General features: G+C 47.3%; 2 protein-coding genes across 3 annotated transcripts; one reads left to right on the forward strand and one right to left on the reverse strand.

Moving 5' to 3' along the window:
- Positions 1 to 1,031: 1,031 nt before the first annotated feature.
- LOC141958450 (killer cell lectin-like receptor subfamily G member 1) lies at positions 1,032 to 14,992 on the reverse strand. Of its 2 annotated transcripts, XM_074901233.1 has the most exons (5): positions 11,562 to 11,677; positions 5,869 to 5,963; positions 4,951 to 5,102; positions 2,956 to 3,059; positions 1,032 to 2,134 (listed from the first exon to the last, which is right to left on the reverse strand). In XM_074901233.1, the coding sequence occupies exons 1-5, from the start codon at positions 11,675 to 11,677 to the stop codon at positions 2,023 to 2,025; spliced, it is 579 nt and encodes a 192-aa protein (XP_074757334.1). In that variant the 3' UTR covers positions 1,032 to 2,022. The 2 variants fall into 2 exon arrangements, 1 of the variants encoding a protein (XP_074757334.1); XR_012633280.1 differs by lacking the exons at positions 1,032 to 2,134; positions 2,956 to 3,059; positions 5,869 to 5,963; positions 11,562 to 11,677 and adding an exon at positions 14,648 to 14,992 and having other exon boundaries at positions 5,008 to 5,102.
- A 498-nt stretch (positions 14,993 to 15,490) lies between these two features.
- On the forward strand, positions 15,491 to 21,006 carry M6PR (mannose-6-phosphate receptor, cation dependent). The gene is made up of 7 exons (XM_074901871.1): positions 15,491 to 15,617; positions 16,931 to 17,104; positions 17,311 to 17,483; positions 17,574 to 17,683; positions 17,872 to 18,002; positions 18,544 to 18,670; positions 19,282 to 21,006. The coding sequence occupies exons 2-7, from the start codon at positions 16,932 to 16,934 to the stop codon at positions 19,402 to 19,404; spliced, it is 837 nt and encodes a 278-aa protein (XP_074757972.1). The 5' UTR covers positions 15,491 to 15,617; position 16,931; the 3' UTR covers positions 19,405 to 21,006.
- The last annotated feature ends 130 nt before the right edge of the window (positions 21,007 to 21,136 follow it).

Raw genomic sequence — 21,136 nt, forward strand, 5'->3', positions numbered from 1 at the left:
GGCACCACTGAACAGAGCCTGGTTCTGTCCTCTTTGTACCCTCTCTTCAGGTGCATTATATATCTATTAATCCATTATAAATACATATTAATCTACACATACATATTAATGTATGTATAATATACATACATTAATAAGATCTCCCCTCAGCCTTCTCTTCTCTAGAAGCTGTCCAGGTGTCTCAGCCTCTCCTCACAGGAGAGATGCTCCAATCCTGTCATCATCTTTATGGCCTTTCATTGGACTCTCCAGTATGTCTCTGTCTCTTTTGGACTGAGAAGCACAGAAGTGGACATAGTACTCCAGTGTGTGGCCTCCACAGTGCTGAGCAGAGGGAAAGGATCACCTCCCTTGTCCAGCTGGCTAGATACCATTCACCTCCTTTGTAGTAAGGGCATATCGCTGGCTGATGTTCAACTGGGTGTTCACCAGGTCCTTTTCTGCAAAGCTTCTTTCCGGCCGCGTCACCGCCAGCATATATTGGTGCATGGGCTGTTCCTCCCCAGCTTCAGGACTTCGACCTTCTCCTTGTTGAACTTGATGAGGTTCCTGTCAGCCCACTTCTCTAGCCCGTCTCTCCCAGAACAAACACACACCTTGGAACATCTATCACTAACCTGCTGCTTGCCAAGGCTTGTGGCTTCCTATCTGGGACATCCCCACGGAAACACTCCTGTGCACCGTGGGCACAGCGAGGTGGGTGTTTCAGAGCAGGCCACAGCTCCTGAGTGTGCTTCAGACACAGCTGATAGAGGCCCAGCAGTGTACACCCGCTAGTACACAGCAGATGTGCTGGACACGTACAGGCAAACTCTCAGACCATAGCAGCAGACACTTTGCATCAGCACCACCCATCACCAGGCAGTCCTGTCAGAGTTGCTGCTCTGACTGCATCGGACTGTAAATTGCAATTCCGGACCAAGGATAAATTGATAATAGTAAATTGGAATAGAATATAAATATATTAGGATAAACAGGACATTAATAAAATTTATCTTCCTTCGCTGGAATAAAATCTCTGGGTGGAAAAAGAGACTTCAGGTCAGTGGAAGTGCAACCTAATGTCCCACCCTTAAAGTTCACTGTGTTTCACAGAATCACAGAATCAACTGGGTTGGAAAGGACCTTGAAGATCATCTAGTCCAACCGTTAACCCAGCACTGACAATTCCCAACTACACCATATTCCTCCGTTTTTACGCTTTTCACACTCTTAGCCTGTCTCTGCTCTATTTGAACTAAAAGCTCCTTGTAGTAAGGATTTTTCCACTTCTTCCTCTCTCTGAAACTGCAAAGATGGAGGCAGAAACACATTTTTGGTGGATTCAACAATGCAAATTAACTGTATTCCTTTGCCTCCAGAAGTCCAGCCTCTTGACTAGTTTGGTTGAAGCTGTCCTGTAAAGCATGGCATGCAGCTGGTTCCTTCCAACAGAGAGAAGCATTGACATGGGTACACACTTTTGGTCCAGTGCAGTACTGGAGGTTTCTTTTCACTGATGGATTTACAGAATTTGTAGTCTCATTTCCCCCTCTTCTCTTTCATTCATAGCCTGGAATGCAAAAGGAGATGCTGCTACTGGGAGAAGTCTGTTCAGCAGGCTTCATTTTCCCGATCCTGCTGACACCAGACAATGGAGATGCAGGAAATGGAAATGAAATCTGATGCTCAGGAATGGAGGAAAATGGCCAACTCACCCTCAGAGATTTGAAGACCCAGCAATCTGTTGTGACTAATTTTCTGTTTGCTCTTATAGAACAAATCAGGCAAAGACTAGGCCAGAGAATCTAACCCAGGTCTCATCTGGTCACAGACAGCACTAATCCAACACATGTGGACTGAGAGCAGATCTACTGCTGAGGATAAACTCACCCTTACGGGCAACAAGCCTGTCCCTGCAAAACACCTTTGTGAGGGGGTGGAACAGGCAAGTCCTTGGTCTTGTGTAGAGCTTTGGTTTGCAGGACAGTGACTACTTGTAGGACTGAGGAGATGGCTATGAAATGAAAATGCACATAGGATTTATCTATGAGATTTCTCACAGATCCGTGGAGCAGAAAATTCACAGCTGGAGGCCTGAAAGTGATCTTTCATCAGGACAACACAATGTTGCATCCGGCTGTTGGAGAGGACTCTGCAAGAGACATGAAACAAAAGTGAGACTGAAATAAAATGCTGAGATTGTCTCCTGGAGGCAAAAAAGAAAAAATATCTGATTTTGAAGGGTGGGGCCAGAGGAAGGGAAAGAACTCAACCTCTCCATGAAAACAGCAGTGCTGAGAGTTTCATCAAAAGATGATTGCCTCCCAGGAGTTTGTAAGAACAGAAAGCTGGGTTTAAAGAAGAAACTAAGCCAAGTGCTTAGAGTACTGACCTACTGACAGTGAGATCATGGGCGAGTTTCCTTGCTGGAGAAGTGTTAGAGGCTAACTCTCTGTCTTAACTGTCATAAAAAGGAAAGGGCCAGGCAAAGTCACTGGACCAAATCACAATGTTTTCCCTCATGAAGAATGCTGAGTTTTGTCCAAGTAAAGACTGAACCAAAATTAAGGTTCTGACTTGGGTTGGCACCAGTGAAGCATCAAAGGGCTGGGTCCTCGCACCCAGTGACACCAGCACTTGGCAGAACGAGTGCAAGGTGCACCATGTCCTTTTCTGGCTGAGTCACTGTGTGGGCAGCACAGGTAAATAATCCTTGGTCTGAGCAGATCTGGAGGGAAGTAGAGAGTGAGATACTAACATTAGCCCTGCTTTTCATAGGTACATGCCTTTACAAGGTGCAGGGAAGTAAAAAGCAGACCCTTCTGAGTTCAGTGCCATACAGTGTAGGTGACAGTAAGAAGAAAACCTGCCCAGCAAGAAAGCTCCTGAGATCTGATGCAGGAACTCTGGGTGTTGCAGAACACCAGGCATTCTGAATTAGCACTGTTGTTTTTAAAACAGGATGAAACTCACTTAGTGCCATTGAATATAGAGCCATCTTCCCAAATCCATCCAGAGCCTGTGCTGTTCCTCAATCCAATCCAGAAATATCCTGATTGAATACTCTTGAACAGGTCCTAGAAATGGTGACAAATTACGAAGTGACTAATGAAAGTCAACCAGAAAATGGAGGTAAGGATAAGTAAAGAGAACAGAGAGCAAGATAATTCTCTGGACTGACTGTTCCTTAAGAGTCTGACAATACTCCTTCTCAGCATCTTCTAATCAGGAAGATCAGCCCTGCAGATCATGCCTGAAATAACAACTATGTGTACACTCACAAGGAAGTAAACGTGCTTTCAAGGGTCCTGGGAAGATTCTTCAAAGGATATTTCTCAGAGCAATGCACCCCACTCTACTGGAGTTTCCTACACAGAGCTTTATGTAGGAATGTATGCTATTAGTATTAATATTAATGCTCTACCATACAGCTAGCCAGAAAGCTAATACAAAGTATTAACAATTAAAGGTAAAATCAGGTCAGGGCAGGAAGCAAAGGCACTGACAGATCTGTGTAAAGAGCCCAGGACCAAAGCTCATTAAATTTTATACAAACTTTCCTCCTACGTGTTTTCAATGTTCATTTCCTCTTGCCTAACCTTTAACTCCTGTTTACTGTTAAAAAGTGAAGCCTGCACAGAAACTCAGCCCTGAAGTAAATTCCTCCCCCCTGCCCCTTCCCCCCACCCCAAAAAAAAAAAAAAAAAAAAAAAAAAGAGAGAGAGAGAGAAATCTGTCTTGTCCATATTTGCAATAAAACCAAACAACAGAAACCTTTCAGTGGTACAGCTGGGCTCCATCCTTGCCGTTAACAAAGCTGGCTTAGTAAAGTGGTGGGAATAGCAGCTCGAGGAATGCTTGAGCGTTGCTGGTGGTTTGGAGGTGGCTGTGCTTCCCTGGCAAAGGGAGGTTGAACAATCACAGCCTTTGCAGCACAGGGCATGGGTAGCTAGGAAAGTTTTGCTTACGTGGGGAAGTCTGAGCAGGGATAATGGGTAACACTTTAGTAGCAGAGACAGTGGTAAGAAAGCACATGGAACAGGGAGGCTTTCTTCACGCAGAGAAATGGGTAATTTGGGGAAGATGGGTATTTCCTGAGGAATCAGGATTTGCCTAAGCAAGTGTGACAGCCTGGTACATACTCCCAGTCGAGAAGAGGCTTGGCTTTGTAAGCCCCCACAGAACATCATACAATGCAACTTCTGTCCAGGGACTGGAAGCTGTCCACATTCATTGGACCTGAGCTAATAAGCCCTGGCTTGTGTAAAACCAGATCAAGTACTTCTGCTCTATTTAGGCAGACATGCCTCACCTCCTTAGTGATCAGTTCTACCCATTTCTTCAGTGGTCATACGTGCTCCTGCCCCCAGTGAGCACCTGCTGGAAAACAAGCAGTGGAATAGATGGTTTCTGATTTCACCAGCACAACTGAGGGTTTTTGGCAGAGAGAGGATGTGAGCACTGAAAACAGAGAAAGAAATCCCCGTGCATGAACACAGGGAGTGGCAAGGGTCACTGGGCAGGAGGAGCTAGAGCAGTTGCAGGGAGGGGAGGCACCGCTTTTGCAAAGGAAGCATTTCTGGAGAGTGGGGACATAATGGTTTGCAGGCAACGAGTACAGTGACTGCACAGTGCTGCAGTCTTTTCCTGTAATCATTCACATCAACCTTCCTGGTGATAGGAGGGGAGGTGGAGAGGGGCAGAGAAGAAGGTTGTCTCCTAACATCCTTCATAGGATGATTCTGAGTAACTGACAGTGACCCCCACCTTCTCCCCTTTGCTTCTTTCCCTCCTGGGAACTTCTAATGTGTGTACTAAAATTGGAAGTGCACTGTAACATCACAGTCATAAATCTTTCCTCTTCTTTAAAGTCAAAATATTGACAGAGTGACAGCACTGCTTGGATGTCCATCACTGAAGTGTCTGCAAGGAAGTGGAAGATCCTCAAAGAACATGAAAACCATTTACCGTGTCCCAGATATCGCTGATCATCAGGAGATGAGCTCCCTGTGCCCAGCAGGATTCCTGGCTGGAATACCAGTCCTTCCTCTCCTTGGAGAAGGAGTAGCAGCTCCCTCTGTAGGCCACCCACTGCTCAGGGCAGCGTGGGTAGGAGTCACCTGTAAAGGAATCAAAATACCAGCTTTTCTCTACCATTAACCAACAGAAAGACACTTGTCAGCAAGGAGCTGCTGAAAAGCAACACTTCTGGATAGTTGCAATGGAGAAAACACAAGTCAGGATAAGCATCTAAAAACAACAATGCATGAACACTGAACTTCATATCCTCTGTGCAATTTCCAAATTCATGCAAGAGTCACATACACTCTGATGCTGGTGCCACACACACCCCCCTCTCCCCCAGGGTTTCCTCTGAGCTATTCGGATACCTAAGAACCAAAACTGGTCATTGGAAAACAGATGACACTCTGGGTGTGCAAAAAGTAAGGGAAAAAATTACATCATTCTGTGGGTACGCTGTGATCATCTCACACATCAAGTGAACGGACTTCAAGCAACAAAACAGTAAGCTCTCCTACATGGTTTAGCACCTTCTGCATGCATGCAAAAGTGTTACAGACATTGCATATTTGTTCTACAGTTTATCACTGTCATTACAGCAGACAAGTCTACAAAAAAATTTCAATAATATGTTTCACTGTTCTTTGCCACAGAATCTGAAATGGGTTGCCGGGAGTCTGTATAAGAAATATATTCTACAGAATATTCTGGATGGGCAGTGGGTACTCAAGGCTGGTAGAAACCTAGAACAGCTTCTGGTTTAACCTCATGTAATGGAGTTCAGGTTCTGAGCTCCTGAGTTTAGATGAGTCTCCGGTCCTTTGCTGTTCATTGTTCATCCTCAGCACCCTTTTGTGATCTTACTCATCTCGCAAATCAAAGCAACCTTTAGGGAGATGTTCAGTATCCCAAAGCCTATAAACAAGCCCAGCACAACTGCTGGCCACAGACAGGGAGCCATAAAAGAGAAGAGAATCCATTGTGAACAGAAGCTTCATGAAAACTGATGGTGGTTTTACATAGTTTGTTGTGTCCTGGGCATTTCCAGAAGGAGCTGAACTATTTAGAGCATCCCTGCCTGTCTACACACTGCGCATTGCTGCCATCCCTGTCCCTGCCCACCCTCCCTGGGGTCTCCCCAAGTCCCTGCCCACCAGCACCATTTCAGCTGGGCTCAGGTGGTCAATCCTTGCCTGAGCTTCCCAGGAGGGGTACCTGAGCCTCACAGGAGGTGTACCTGAGCTCCCCAGGTGTACCTGAGCCTTTCAGGAGGTGTACCTGAGCTCCCCAGGTGTACCTGAGCTTCCCAGGAGGTGTACCTGAGCCTCACAGGAGGTCTGTCAGGTCTGCCACAGCTCTGTCTCTGCCTGGCCACAGAGCCAGCTGGTCTAGCTCCAGCAGTGGCTGACCCCGGGTGAGGAAGCAAGTCAGCTGGAGCTCCCCAGGCACCATGTGGCACCTTGTGCTGGCAGGAGCCTCCCAGCAAACCCACTCCTGCCTCAGCATCAAAGCTCAGGGTGGAATCCCAGAGCTGCATTACCACAGCCACCATGTTCTAGCTTACATGCAGAAAGAAGCCCAAGGCCTTTCCCCCAGCTCTCTCAGCAGTGACAGGTTTAACCTCAGCATCTTGTTCACAGGCTTAGACGCATGGTCGTGTTACATCTTCCCAGGATGCTCCCAGGTCAGTCCTAGGCTCTCATCTGCCTCCCCCATGGTGGGGTGGCAGGATGGGAGGCCCAGCCTTGAAGCCCTTGGGATGCCCCTCCACACTTTCACCACCACCATCGGCTGTTCGGTGGCTGCCAGCTGAAGAGGGTGAGTCCTTGGGGCAGCCTCCACCATAGCACAGCACAGCTTCCCTTCAAAGGCTGGGGCAGGACTGCTATGTAGAGATCTACTCGTGTACAGCAGCACAACGTGGTAACCACCAGGCTACACCTTGCTTTCCTGTTGTTATCTCCTGGAGCTGTGTTTGACCCAAGAGGCATTCACTTTTCATAAGCCGTTTGAAATCTCAGCACTAAAATCTCCTCTCTCCCAAGCCAAGGAGAGGATGATACTTACTGCCATGGAAGAGCTCCAGGGGGGGTGGTTTTCTTGCTTTATTAATCTCACGCTGACAGCTGCACAGACAACAGGACTTTCTAAGAAGCACTAAATGTGCAGCTAATGACGTTGAGGAACCCAGGATTTCCCTGTGCTTTTCCCTTAAGCTTATGTACCACATCCTGCTCTTGTGGTGCTCCAGAGTCTTTTATGCAAATCCAGCAGCAAAGTCCCCAGTGAAGCTCATAAATTCTGAGGTGCTCCTCTCTCTTGGTCATGTCACAAGACCCAAACAAACAGATTTGTACTCCCAAAAAAGGCTCAGAGTCTAAGGAGTAAGATGGCAGAAGGGGAAGGACAGCTTTAACCAAAGACACTACCACAGCAAGCACATGGAAAACTTGGTGGAAGAGCTGTGAGCAAGAGGATACAAAATACACAGGGAAGACGGAGGGACCTGTTCTCTGCTCAAGTAAAATTACAGTCAAATTATGTTAAATAACTAACTGCATCAAGAACTAACAGTAACAGCATCTCCACAGACCAGGCAAATACTACAAAATGCATAGAGCTGGAATTATATTATGGACTGCCAGACAAGGATGGTGACAGCACTCACGAATCAGCAAAAAAACAAAACCGGAGCAACTGTGAGGGAAGCACGGTTATGATGGGTGTCAATTAATCACATTAAATTATGCAAATGCCATGTCAAGGTATGATGCTGAGACTGAATGCTCAGACACCATCAACAAGCACCTTGTGGAGTGGAGAGCCAGGAAACACAGAAAACAAAGCATCTCGTGACTACCCTGAGCTGTGCTCAGGCCACCCGGCGCCCTGTGGCTCCATCCAGCAGCTTCTCTGCTGCAGTGAACACAAACTCACTGAGATTCAGCGGAGACAGAAACCACCAACACCATCACCAAAAAGCACTGTTGTATAGTAATTTCAAAATGGGAAACTACAGGAAAGTGAAGAAATTTGTCAGAGAGAAATTTAAAGGGATGGCTAAGAGAATAAAATATTTGTAAGCAGTAGGGGAGACTTTTTTTAGGATCTCTTGGTGGAGGCTGAAACAAATGCACATCATGTAACAAGAATATTGTGGGAAGGACAAAGAAAGCCAGCGATAAAACAGAAGGGGAAGGGACTTCACCTGAAAACAAGAATGCATCCTTTAAGCATTGGAAGCTTTGCCCAAATACCAGGTCAATAAATTCATAAAAATTCATTTATTTTTATCTTAGAGCAGTTTGCAGGCTCAGCAGTTTTAAGACCAGTTTCTGGTTTATGGCAATATATTTAGACCTGCGGTTTTGCCTAAAAGAAGTTTCTAAGGTAACAAATGAAAGCATGAGGGAGCTTTGCTGTAAGCATCATTCTTCCAGTAGAAAGATCTTTCCTAAGGTAAAGGTTTTGTTGTGTTTCCTGAAGCGTGAAGGATCTTCTAGCTGTCCCACTTGTAGTTAAAAAATCGCGACATTTATTTATCTTTTTAATCATTATTAAAGAACAAAACCCCATCTCTTTTCAGTTACAAAATATGGAAAGACTTTTCAGTTACACCCTACTCCTCAGCTTCAGGCAAGAGGACAATGGGCGAACTGAAGGACTTGTACTGGGTAGCTGGTCTCTCTGCCTGCTCTCGGTTCCTCTTGTAAAGTGGCTTTTGCAGCTCTGGTGGTGTGGGTTTTGCATTCAGATTAAACCTCAGGAGAATGGAGTCAGCCCGAGGTTAAAGGTGGAGCTTCTTCACTGCGGATTACAGCTGAAAACTAAGTAAAAGGAGATAAATACCAGTTGAAACATAATTCTTTGTCTTGAGACCACTTTTCTGAGGATTTGCACTTCTGTTTTCCTTCCTCTCTTGCCTCCCAAAGAAGCTACCTCCTGCATCGACCAGATCACTGTTCCTGATTTTAGGATAACTACTTCCAGGGCAAGGCAACTGGGATGACAGTCAGGGAAATGGTTAATCCTTAAATGTCAGCACCGGCACCCAAGCTGGTGCCCGCTGGCAATGAATAGAGCAGTTCACCCACTATTGTTTCAAACCAATTGCAGAAAAAAGGAACTGACTCGACTCAGCATCAAAACAAAATCCCAGGACACCTCCACAACCAGAGCAGTGGGAGAGTTCACTTTAGTTCTTAAAAATGAAAAATTATGCCATTAGATAATTTTGTGAGGAGAAAAGAAAGTGTGAAAGTCATATTTGAAGTATTCAAGGTGAATTTAAGCCTCACTTGAACGGCAGTCCAAGAAAGTGGAATAAAGAATCTCATAAATTGGGATTTTTACCCCTTGCAAAGGAGAGTCCCTGCAGTTCCCCCTTTTTAAAAGAGATTCAGGTGTTTGTGTTTGATCCTCAGCCCCTGGACTACACATGAAGCTCTTGTAGAAGAGGATGGGAGAAGTACCTGAGATGAGTTCGAAACAGAGGAGGGAAATTTCAATGGAGCATCAGAAATATTTCCATGTAGTTGTCTGAGGAACTGTGGAAGTCTCTCCAAGGGAAGGGAGAAGCGGACTGGTGGACATTTAACGTAAATATCCAATGTTGTAATTTTCTAGTATACAAAACACCCTGTTAGGTCCCTCAGTGCTCTGGAGAAATGACTGATACACTGCATTCATCTGCGAGCAACATGACCCAATATTTTAGGTTTGGGAGTCCAGGCTCAGTTCAAACACTGAAAGCTGTTAGCATTTTGTAATTCGAGTCTTCTAGGACAATCTGAAGAATGTCATTGCACCGTCCCATATGGCTTCCCTCAGCTCCTGCCTACGTCAGTATGGGAGCAGCATGACTACCTAGGGCTGGGGAGGAGGGTTTGAGAAATGAGGATCCTGTCCTTGGCTACGGCACCGACCTGGTTATTGCTGTTACTACAAGCATCTCACACAGGCTAATGCTGTCTTAAGTGACTGTTGGAATGACATTTTGTGGCTTATCTAAAGCTGTCTGGAAGCCAGAGGACAGCCAGGGCAACTCTACGTTGCCGAGGAGTCCATGAGAGCCAAACCCAGCTGGTTTGACCAGGGGACTGACCTCTACCCCTGTGATATACCTGTGATACTGCGTCATGACTTGGTAGCAAGGGTGTGCATTTGAAAACACTGATGAAATACCTGAGAGCACATCTCTCAAAAGTGATGGAGGCAGGGACAAAGCTGAAAAGGAAGGTACTTAATCTGTGCTCCTTAGAGACTCCTTGCACGCAGAAGAGAGCTAGGAAATAATCAAATAATATGCACAGAACGTGTGTTCAAAGACCAGCTTCCTTATTTTAGGTCCTCTGACTTTAGCTCAAAAAGATGAGGGTATATAAAGGAATTTGGAGAGGAGGAATATTAAAAAGAAAACTGCAAACATCTCAATCGGGTAATCTCCACCTCCAACGGGGTGGGAGTGAACGCAAATGGCAAGGAATGAAAGGATGTCCCCATGTTTTCTGATGTAACAGAAAACATAATTTTTGATGAAAACACATGTAAAAGCAAGACCTGCTTCTTGCTTTTGGTGGCCTTCCAAGCAGATGGGCTGTGATTACCAGACAGGAACTGGGGGTTTCTGACTGGCTTTGTTTCCATAGTGCAGCAAGTGACCAGGCAGCAGTAACAACCACAGATATATGCAGTTATTCTGATCAGGGCATAGAAATCTCGTATCCCACAGAGCCCCTTTTGCTGTAACAGCTCTGAAAAAAGGTCAACCATTAGTGTTGCAGCAAATGCAACACAACTTGTCTAAAGCACAGGGGCATTTAGAGGAAAAGTAATCAGCTCATGAGAAGGAGACACTTGAAAAGAATGATCACCAATGCAAAATCTCACTCTTCTAAGGAGGTATTTCTCAACTAAGCAGTGAAAGAAATTGTTCAGTGTGACATCTGCAAGGCCTGGAAATAAGGAAAGAGAGAATTTAAGGAAAGCTCTAAGAAATCTTCCTGATAGTAAAATGCCTTGCGGAACTGTCTCAGGGCAAAAGCTGAAAATTTATTTGCTCACTGGGAGGCACGTAAAACTAGAACAGAGAAAACACAGGAAAAAATGTATCACAAAAGAATCCTGCAGAGCCCCGCAGGGGAGAGAGACTGTATGATCTCATACACCTCCTCTGTATCTGATCTCTGATTAGCACACGCCCCTAATTTATCTGTACTCATGTCTCACCTGCCCTTCAAAGAACTATTGCTGACAATCTCTTATAGCTGACAAGCAGGCAACTTTAAAACTGCAAATCTCTTTCAGAGAAAAGGATACCTGGGTTGAATGCCCAGTAGACACAAAAGGGGTCTGATGAAGAGAGGGAAGGGAACAATGCTGGGTCTCTAACCCATCAGCTTTTATCACATTAAAATACTCATAGTAATTTTAGAACCAAAGAAACAGCTCAGTGAGCTGGCACTCAAAATCAGTGGCCAGCTCAAGAGTTTTTGTTAGATCCTGCTTTCTCTCAAAATAAAATCTTTTGTACCTACCTCATCTAGCTTCCTTACCTCTTTTTTCCCCATGCAGCTTTGGCCCTCAGCGGAGGACTCTGAGAGAATCTGACAGAAGTATCAATTATTTCCTCACTCGCTTTGGCTGCAGAAGTTTCTGATCTGCTTCCCTCCATGCCAAAGCAAAGAGTGCATATGACAAGATGTTTCAATCAGGCCGTTGAGTGACAGGACTCAACATGATGATCTTCAAGGTCTTTTCCAACCTAGACGATTCTGTGTGATTCTGTGGAATGGGCTGCCCAGAGCAGGGGGGGCAGTCCCCCTCCCTGGAGTCAGCTTGACCCAGCGCTGAGGGATCTAGTGGAGTTGAGAACAGTCAATGTGAGGTTAATGGTTGGACTGGATGATCTTCGAGGGCTTTTCCAACCCAGATGATTCTGTGATTCTGTGACTCCATGCCTGTGAAACAGGAAACCTGAGGCTACATTCAGAAGACAAGAAATGTGAAGTTGCAACCTCTATCTCCAGCTGCTCAAAATAACCACATTTACAACAGAATGGAGAGCAGTGGAAGTGCAACAACTTCCGTTTCATAACCTCATGAGGGATGTCTTAAGAACAGCTGCTAGTGGAAGTGGTGATTAATCACAGAGTTTGTGGGTATTGTAACTGTTGCCAGTGTGAGAGGCTGTGATTACAGTGAGGCAGTAATTGTGAGAATGTGTGCAGCTCTGAAGAGCTCCCTCTCAGGACAGAAGCAGGTGGATAGCAAGAACACAAGATGAAAAAGGTGAATAGCAAGAGTACAAGGTGAAGTGGGATAAGCAATGGCTGCAGCAAACTGGCAGCCCAACTGCTGTCCAAAGGGAAGTAGAGGTGGACAGCATGGGTTTGAGAAGGAAGCCTTGTGAGCTTTGGACAATTTTACTGGGAACTCTGTCTACACTCAACACCCAGCGTGAATGTGCTTGGGACACAGGCAGGCATTGAGAGCTGGCATCCCTCAACACTCTCTGAGTCAAGATCTCAACAGCATCAGTACAAAAGAGACATGGACAGACTGGATACAGTCTAGTAAAGGGCCACAAAGATGGTGACAGGACTGGAGCATCTGTCCTGTGAGGAAAGGCTGAGAAATCTGGGACTGTTCAGCCTGGAGAAGAGAGGTATTGGGGAAGATCTTATTAATGTACATAAATACCTGAAGAGGGGGTACAAGAAGAGCCAGGCTCTTTCCAGTGGAGCCCAGTGACAGGACTAGAAGCAATGGGCACAAATGGAAACACAGGAAGTTCCATCTGAACATCAGGAAACTCTTTTTTACTGTGAGGGTGACCAAACCCTGGCACAGGTTGGCCAGAGGGGTTGTGGTGTGTCCCTCTACGGAGAGTCGTCTGGACACAGTCCTGGGCAAGTGGCTGTAGGTGGCCTGGCTTGGACCAATGACCTTGAGAGGTCCCTTCCAACCTTATTCTGTGACTCTGTGGTCAGCAATAACAGGAAAGGATAGTTCTCTTCTGAAGTAGTGAGGACTCCCCATTGGTGAGAATGGTTCAACTTGTGCCAGGGGAGGTTTAGATTAGATATGAGGAAAAATTTGTTCACCAGAAGGGTTGTCAAGCTCTGGAACAGTTTGCCCAGGGAGGTGGTGGAGTCACCATCCCTGAAGATATTTACAAGACGGGGTGCTTAGGGGCATGGTTTCTAGTGGTGACCCTGGCAATGCTAGTTTAACAGTTGGACTCAATGATCTTAAGGGTCTTTTCCAATCTAAATGACTCTATGATTCTATGGTGGGGAATACTGATGTTCTAGCATCCTGAGAAACCTGTTAGCTACATGGCTGGCCTATTTTTGTTTTGATACAGATTCTGATCCCTTCCATTTCATGCTCAGATTGGAGATGTTTGCCAGGCTTGGGGTGTCATCACAGGTACAGATCATTTGCAAGAACTGTTTGGGCATTCTCAACAAAGGAGTTTGCCACGGTTTTCAGTTCTAGGACAGGGATGATTTCTCCCCATCCTGGTGACATGCTGTAAACTTGAGAAGTGATTGCCTGGGAGGATGTTTAGTTTGATACAGTGTTGTGGCTGATTTGTTACAATGTGCATGTCTGGGAAGGCATGGATTAGATATTTCTGCAAATTTCTCCATCACACACTTGCCTCTAAAGGTGGCATATTGTACCCACAAGATTCCTTCCAATCCTGGGCAGGGCCTGTAGACAGCAAGACAGGGAGTCTATACTTGAAAGGAAGGGGAAGGCAGAAGACAGCAGAGCAACACAAGAGGGGGAAAGTCTGCCCTGAATGCTCTGAATGGATATTGGGGAAGTCTAAAGAGACCTGTCAAGCCCAGAGAGGGAGAATTCGCTATAGTCATGATCAGAGCTTAGCTGGGAATGTAATTTGTGTGGCTGGAAACAAAACAACAAGGTTCAGACACAGCTTAAGTGCCCAGACCAAGGGGAAAAGGCTGTGGCCAAAGGCACTACGGGCTGCCTGCAGGGCCAGCATGATCACAAAGACAGTGTCATTTGTGACCAAGTGAAGAAATAAAGACTGGCAAGGAAGAATTAAGAGCTCTGTTTTGATGCGTTTTACCATTTTCTCTCAAGTATCAGCAATAAGTTCAGTTTGGACAGGAAATAGAGAGGAAGCGATCGCACAGTAGGAGGTATGCGGGCAACACACAGTTAATAGCCAAGTATGAATATAAATAAATCTGACTTCTGCAGCTGAGACGTCCATGCCATACTCCCAGTGGAATCAGCAGTAGGACACACAGCACAGCGGGACTAAAACTGATCAGTGTTCCAGGGGTCAACGATGGTCCTTCCCAGTTCTTCACTGCCGAAGCAACATACCTTAGGGAAGCCTCCCCAACTCCCCTCAACAAAGTGGCCTCTCTAGCATGTTGACAAACTCACTAAATTCAGCATTTCTTCCTTAACTAAAAGATGCAAAAGCCTCGGAGCTCTGGCAAAGCACATCCATTCCTTCCAGTAACAGAGCCGTGGAAAGTGGCCTCTCTTACCATCACAGCAAGGGCGTGACTTAACAGAAATGTCCTTTGAATAGGCCAGTCTCAAATAATTTACAGCTTTATTAATCACACCCGGGGTGTGCAAGTCCACAAACCTCATGCATAAGCTGCCAGACCTGGAATTCCTCCGCAGTGTCAAAGCTTGCAGAAGCTGGCGAAGACACCTTTATCCCAAAGTGTAACAAAACAGCGTGTCAGGAGGGGACGAAAGCAGAGGGACCAAGGCCACAGAGCAGAGTTTTATGACCGACGGCCTCCCTGGCGTGTTGAACACTCTGTGGGGGTACATGGCGGGGGTGGCAAGGTCCGAGGAGGGGGATGGTCTACTACTGCCTTCGACAGAGCGCACGAGGGGAAAGGCAGGTGACCGAACCTGTGTGAGGGCCGGGGTGGGCGCTCGGCTCCCGGGGGAAAGGGCACAACCCCCCCGGCCCCGGCGGGCTCCAGCCCCGCGGCGCCCAGCGCTTCCGGCTCCGGAGGGGCGGGGCTAGGGGCGGGGCTAAGGGCGGCCCGCCGGGGAGCGCTCCTCCGCCATTGGGCAAGCGGTTCCCGCCTCGAACCGTAGTGGCTGCCGGGTGGGCGGGGTTAGCCGACGGGCGCCACGGGATCCTCATCGTTTATTGGATGAGAAGCGAGGGGAGGCGGGATTTTCACGCCTTTTTTCATCTCCTACTGGAGGGAGAAGAGGAAGGAGGCGGGCTCTGGAACAGCTCCCGCTATAGGCAGAGGCGGGCTTTAGGAGCCGCCCCTTTCCACCGCCGCTCCTCATTCGCTGAGGAGTCGTTAGTGGGCGAGGCGATTCCGGCGGCTCCCAGGTTCCCATTGGCGGAGAGCGCCAGTTCCGCCACGCCCTTCCTGCTTCCGGCTCACGGGGCGGGCGAGGGGCGCCGGCCGGGACCGCGGAGGAGGCCGGTGCCGTCCGCGCCTGCGGCCCCCGGGCCGCCCCGTCACCGCCGAGCGCGCAGCATGGGCTGCCCGTGAGCGGCGATCGCTCTTCCGTAGGGGTGCCCGTGCCCGGCGGGGGGAGGCCGGGCGGCGCGGCGGGCGGGGCCGGTGCGGCAGCAGGTGGGTGCGGCGGCCCGGGGCTGGCGAGGGAGGTGGCGCTCGGGCGGGGGGGTGGAGAGCGGAGGCGGGGGAGCGGGGTGGCACCGAGGCGGCACCGAGGCCCCTGAGGCTGCCGCGGGGGTGAAGCTGCGCCTGCCCTGGGCAGGCGGCTCTGTCCCAGCGCTGGGCAGCGGCAGGCGGCCGCCGAGTCGGCCAGCCGGGGCGGTAATCGGCCGCGCGGAAGGGAAGAGCCGCATCGCTTTTTACTTTGTGTGAGCGAAGCGCCTGCCGGCGAGTTTCCCAGAGAAGCCGTGGCCGGTGCGAAAGGCAGGGGTCTGCTTTTGGCCCTCTGAGAGAGGAATCACGAGTTCTTGTGTCACTCCCTTCCTCATTTCAGCACATCGCACCTCGTCTCATTTGCATTTGACCTCTGCGGGGCTCAGAGCTGCCTTGGCAGCTGTAAACTGCCACGATGGACGCCCCGGAGGCTGGGGGTGATCGTTAGGTTCAGTCCCCTTGGCAGGCTCTTGTTTTATTGCGGGTCTTTCGGTCGCCTTGTGCCGGCTTTTCCGAAATCTGCGATGGGGGAAGCAGAGGGGAATCTGTTGCGCCACTGTGGTTGGCTGGTGCAATCATCGAGTGTTTCATATGTGATTTTTAGCATGAACCTGAAAGCCAAATCTTCTAGATTTTGGTATTATCTTCATTATTACCTCTTCAGTTGGATCTTACAAAGGATGTCTCGGTTTCTTTCTTCCCCTGTGTAAAGAGAAAAAACCGTTCTGTGAAGTTGCAGCTTAGCATTATTAAACACTTACAGATTCTCAGCTGAAGTAGTACTAGAAAGATAACATAATTATAATTATTAAGATTAAGGCACTTGAACAAACAGAGCCTGGCTAATCACAGTGGCTCTTCCCTGCAAGCTCTTCACAAGAGAGCTGCGAAGAAGATTGATTAGAGGCCTGGTAAATAATTTTCTGCTGACTGGCTTCTCAGTGCGATGCAATAATGAACGATGGCAACTTACTCCAGTGTTCAGGCTGCTGGGCTCTGCTGTGGCTGAATCAGTGCTAATTAATGTGCTTGGCAGCAAAACTTTTTGTGGTCCCAAGGCAAAATTTGGAAAAGAATCCCAAATCAGCCCAGTGAATTGTCTTTGACTGTGCAGGAAATTCAGATTTAAGTCTCTCTTGGAAACTCTGAGATGTTTCTAGATTTTTTGACTTCTCCTTTTTTGCAGTTAGGATGAGGAAGAGTCCAGTCATTGCTGAAGTTAGTTTACAGGGGGCAGAAACAGTAAATCCTCCATGTTCTCTGTGGTGTGTGTCTAGGATGTCATCACCTTGCCATACGTATGCTGTGCTGCTAGTCTTTATGGCCCTCGCTGTCCATCTGGGGGCTGAACAGCCAAAAGAGAGGAGCTGTGATGTGATTGGTGATGAAAGCAGCGAGTCGCAAATGGAAAGAGCCCTGCTGAAGAAACTAGAGCCCCTGAGTGAAATGAGGTACAGTACAACACCCTGCAGGCCTCGGGGCTGTGCGGTGCCTACCCACAGGCCAAGGGGAGGGGGAGATTTGGGGCCAGACAGCCAGAATGGGCTCCCCCATTAGTATGGGCTGTGACTGGCTTCTGGGTCTTAAGCGTCCACTGCTCTGAGCCTTGTTCTTCGTAATCTTATGGTCTGTCTGTGCTGTCCTCTCCCTGCTGCAGGTTTAACGTGACTGTGGAGAAAGGCAAAACAGAAAACTACGTCTACAGTTTCAGGGTGTGTAGGGAGGTCAATAGCACCTTGCATGATTTTGGCGGCCTGGTGCAAACAGATAGACAGAATGGAAAGACTACAGTGATAGGAAGAATCAATGAAACCCAGGTCTTCAATGGAAGTAAGATTCCACTCAGTACTTTTCTTACTCAGTATTTGCCTTTCACCTCCTGATCTAGATTTGCAGCCTGTATTGTTTCTTTCTTGGCAGGTGACTGGATCATGCTGATTTATAAAGGGGGTGATTCATACGGCAGGCACTGCAGTGGTGAGAAGAGAAGAGCTGTGATAATGATTTCTTGCAAGCAGGGAGTTACAGCGGTGAGTGACACATGAGGTGGGAGAGGAGCAGGAGGCTGCCACACAAGCAGAAGGGCTTTGAGGAGGCAGCAGATTTTCTTCTGTCCTCCAGTGTCTGTTGCTGAGCTGCACCAACGGTGATAAAACTGTCTTCTGGTGAAGTTCAGCATGCCTGGGTGTATTTTCACATGACTTCTCCCAAATTGCAGAGTTCATTCAGCATTATTTCAGAAGAGCGGGAAAAGGAGCAGGATTGTTTCTACCTCTTTGAGATGGACAGCAGTGTGGCTTGTCCAGCTGAGGATTCCCATCTCAGCGTTGGCTCCATTCTGCTGATCACGTGAGTCATTTGAAGAGCTGTTCATGTCTGGGCCATAATCTCTGGTGCCATTTAGAAACACAGCAAATGCTATACTAGATTAGATAATTGTATGTACCTATCCACAGCCACTGTTAGATGTTACCAGGCCTCTGAGCTTTTTGGGCTAAAGCTCTTGCTTAAGACTTGATGCTGCAGAGCTGCTCATTGCCTGTAGATATCTTCCTTCACAGTTTACAGACAAGTGCACTGAAACATGGAAGATACGACTTCCTAAAATTGTACAACTCTTGGCCAGAGCTGGGAATTCAGACCAGAAGTCTTGACTCTTTTTTTTTTTGTGTTTGTACTTAGAGACACTACTTCATGTAATGCTGCTGAAAGATTTATACTAGCAAATCAATATTTTGAGGACCTTTTCTGGTCTGGTCTCTGTTTATAGCTCTGTTCATGAGTGGTGTTCATCTACTTGCTCCAGTACCAATCTGAGGCAGGTAGCTGGCTCGGAAGAGGTTGTCTATAGGATTTCCTCAGCTTTTTGATTTTTAATTCTTCCCTTCAGGTTTGCTTCACTGATTGCAGTCTACATCATTGGTGGGTTCCTCTACCAGCGCCTTGTAGTGGGAGCAAAAGGCATGGAGCAGTTTCCTCACTTTGCCTTCTGGCAAGATCTGGGCAATTTGGTGGCGGTGAGTGAAAAGTCCCTATATATTCGCAGTCTGATCCATATATTAAGACAGAAGAAAATGGCATCTGCCTTGTCTTTGTGGACTATGTATCCTGGGTAGACATACCACCAGGGTAGTGTACCTTGAGGTAGAAGAAGAGGCTGTGTTTTTGTTGTTTTGTTTTTTTTTTTTTCCCCCCTTGAGTATTTTTGAATCCTTTCTGAGACTGATACCCTGCTAATATCCTGCAACTGCTACATAGCAAACTAAACACGTGCTCATTAGTGGATGATACTTTTCAGGTAGGAATGTTGAGCTAGGGACTGTGAAATGTTCGACTCCCTGGAACCCTTTCTTGGTCACTGTTGGCAGTGCTGTTTATCCTCCATGCTCGTCTCAGTCTGATGTTGCTTCGTGCTGTTAATCAGTATGCCCAGAACTCTCAAGACCGAGCAGAATGTTTGTATGCATGCTTCTCTTGTCAAGACAAGTTTTGGGGACCTGTCCCACATGGCTAGCACAGAGCTAGCCATAAGCCCATAGCAAAAAGAGAAATGACAGAAGCTGCTTTGCTTTGGATGCTGAGTCAATTGCATAGTGTCTGACTCTGGCGCAATATCCTGTGCTTGCAGGATGGCTGTGACTTTGTCTGCCGATCTAAGCCCCGAAACGCACCAGCTGCGTACCGTGGTGTGGGCGATGACCAGCTGGGTGAGGAGTCGGAAGAACGGGATGACCACTTGCTACCGATGTGATAGGCTTTCAGCACTGAGTTCTTTTCTCCCCATCTCCCAGTGCTTGTTTAGCCAGGTGCCTCCCAGCCAGTTCTCCTTCTCTCACTTCTGATTTTCTTTATGCTGTTTGCTTTCGCTGTCTCCGGTGTGTCAAGTCCCATGGATGCCTCTGGGTGTGAACAGCACTGGTCCCTGATGGTGTGTCTTGTGAATATAATGCTGTCTTAAGTTTTTAAAAGTGCAGCAGAGCTGGAGGGGAGGAGAAGTGCTGAGAGTCGAGCAGAAGACAGAAAGCAAGCAATATCAGCATTCAGCACTGAGGAGGAATGGGAGATGAATCACTGAGAGGCAAAGAAGGGCCATGGATGGGTGCAGAATGGGAAAGGAAAAGGAGGCCATGGGTTAAAACAGCTGAGACTGTAGGAGGGATCTTTTGTGTCTTTTTTCTTTCCCCTAGGGTTTACAGGATCTGTAAGACACTGGAATTATTTTTCTTTGAATGCATTTTCAGCTTTTCTAGCTTCTGCACTGTTACACGCTGTTTCTGCCAGCATAACCTGCACAGAGTGCTCTATGCCAGACTCCGTGGGGGTGGAACAGGCATTAGCACCTCTGCAGTCTTTTCTTCTCCTAATGGCAATATGTTGAAGGTACACACCAGTTTCCTTCAACAGATGTAAAGGGATGCATGCTATCCTCTCAGACTAGAGAGGAGCAATGCTAAAAAACTACAGGAGTTAAATACGGTCTTGTGACTTTCCAGTTCAGTAAAGATATTGTCTCAAGTCTTCTCAATCATTGAGAAGCCAAAGGAAATTATGTGCTGCTAAGTAAAGGAAACATCTGCTGAGACTGGAACTGATGTCAAGGCAAAACAAGACAGGTAGCTGCCCCATGAGTTCTGTTACAAGCTTCCTGAGGTGACTGCCCACACAGCTCTGTCACTGTCAGCATTGTGATTTCATGCTCTCCAAAAGTTCCTTGCTTGGTAGAGGCTTTTCCCTTGACATTTATTTTTATAAAAAAGGAACCACAGAAGCCTGTGTAAAGGACTCCCACTTTCATAAGCTGTCCACTTAAGCATGGTACAAGCCAGTCTTAAGGTATTTGCCCTGTGCAGATGGTACTTGCATACTGCTACTGGCTGGGAGTGAGAGCGACCTTCTCTTGGGGCTCTGGTGAAAAGCAGGTACAGCTGAGTCGTGAGGCTTGATGGGAACCTTCAGAAACTTGGCACCTTGATTCTTAGTTGCTTTTTATTTGAGGGGCTAGACTCTAAGCAATCCCATTCTGCCCTAGTGTAGACTGGCAGAGACTGTGAATAAGCAAGCCACTACTGTTAACAGCAGAGGACAGACAAGGTTGGGGTGTTTTTAGTACTGCCAAAGGAATCTGAACAGTGACACAGAGGGAAAAGGGGTGGCCCTGCTTTCTTGCCAGGTTTAGAGTGGGCAAACAATTCCTGCTTTTTGACTTTTGTTATGGTCTCAATTTTTCTCATAACATGGGGAAAAAGAGGAAGTCACCGAGTCTGTTGTTACTGTTTTTCATGGTGGTGTTTAAGGAATTTTTTTTGTATAAAACACAACTTTCAAAAATAAAATGACCAAAAAACATGGTAAAGCAGTGTGCTGATGTAACAGGAGCTTTCTTTGGTGCCAGACCATCTCATTTACCCAAAGGTGAAGGGTGCTTAGTGTGTGGTGCCTTGTGCCTGAAATACTCTTGCCAGGAACAAGATCTCTTCTTGTTA

This window comes from Athene noctua, chromosome 3 (genome assembly GCF_965140245.1).
Source record: "Athene noctua chromosome 3, bAthNoc1.hap1.1, whole genome shotgun sequence".
NCBI classification, from domain to species: Eukaryota; Metazoa; Chordata; class Aves; order Strigiformes; family Strigidae; genus Athene; species Athene noctua.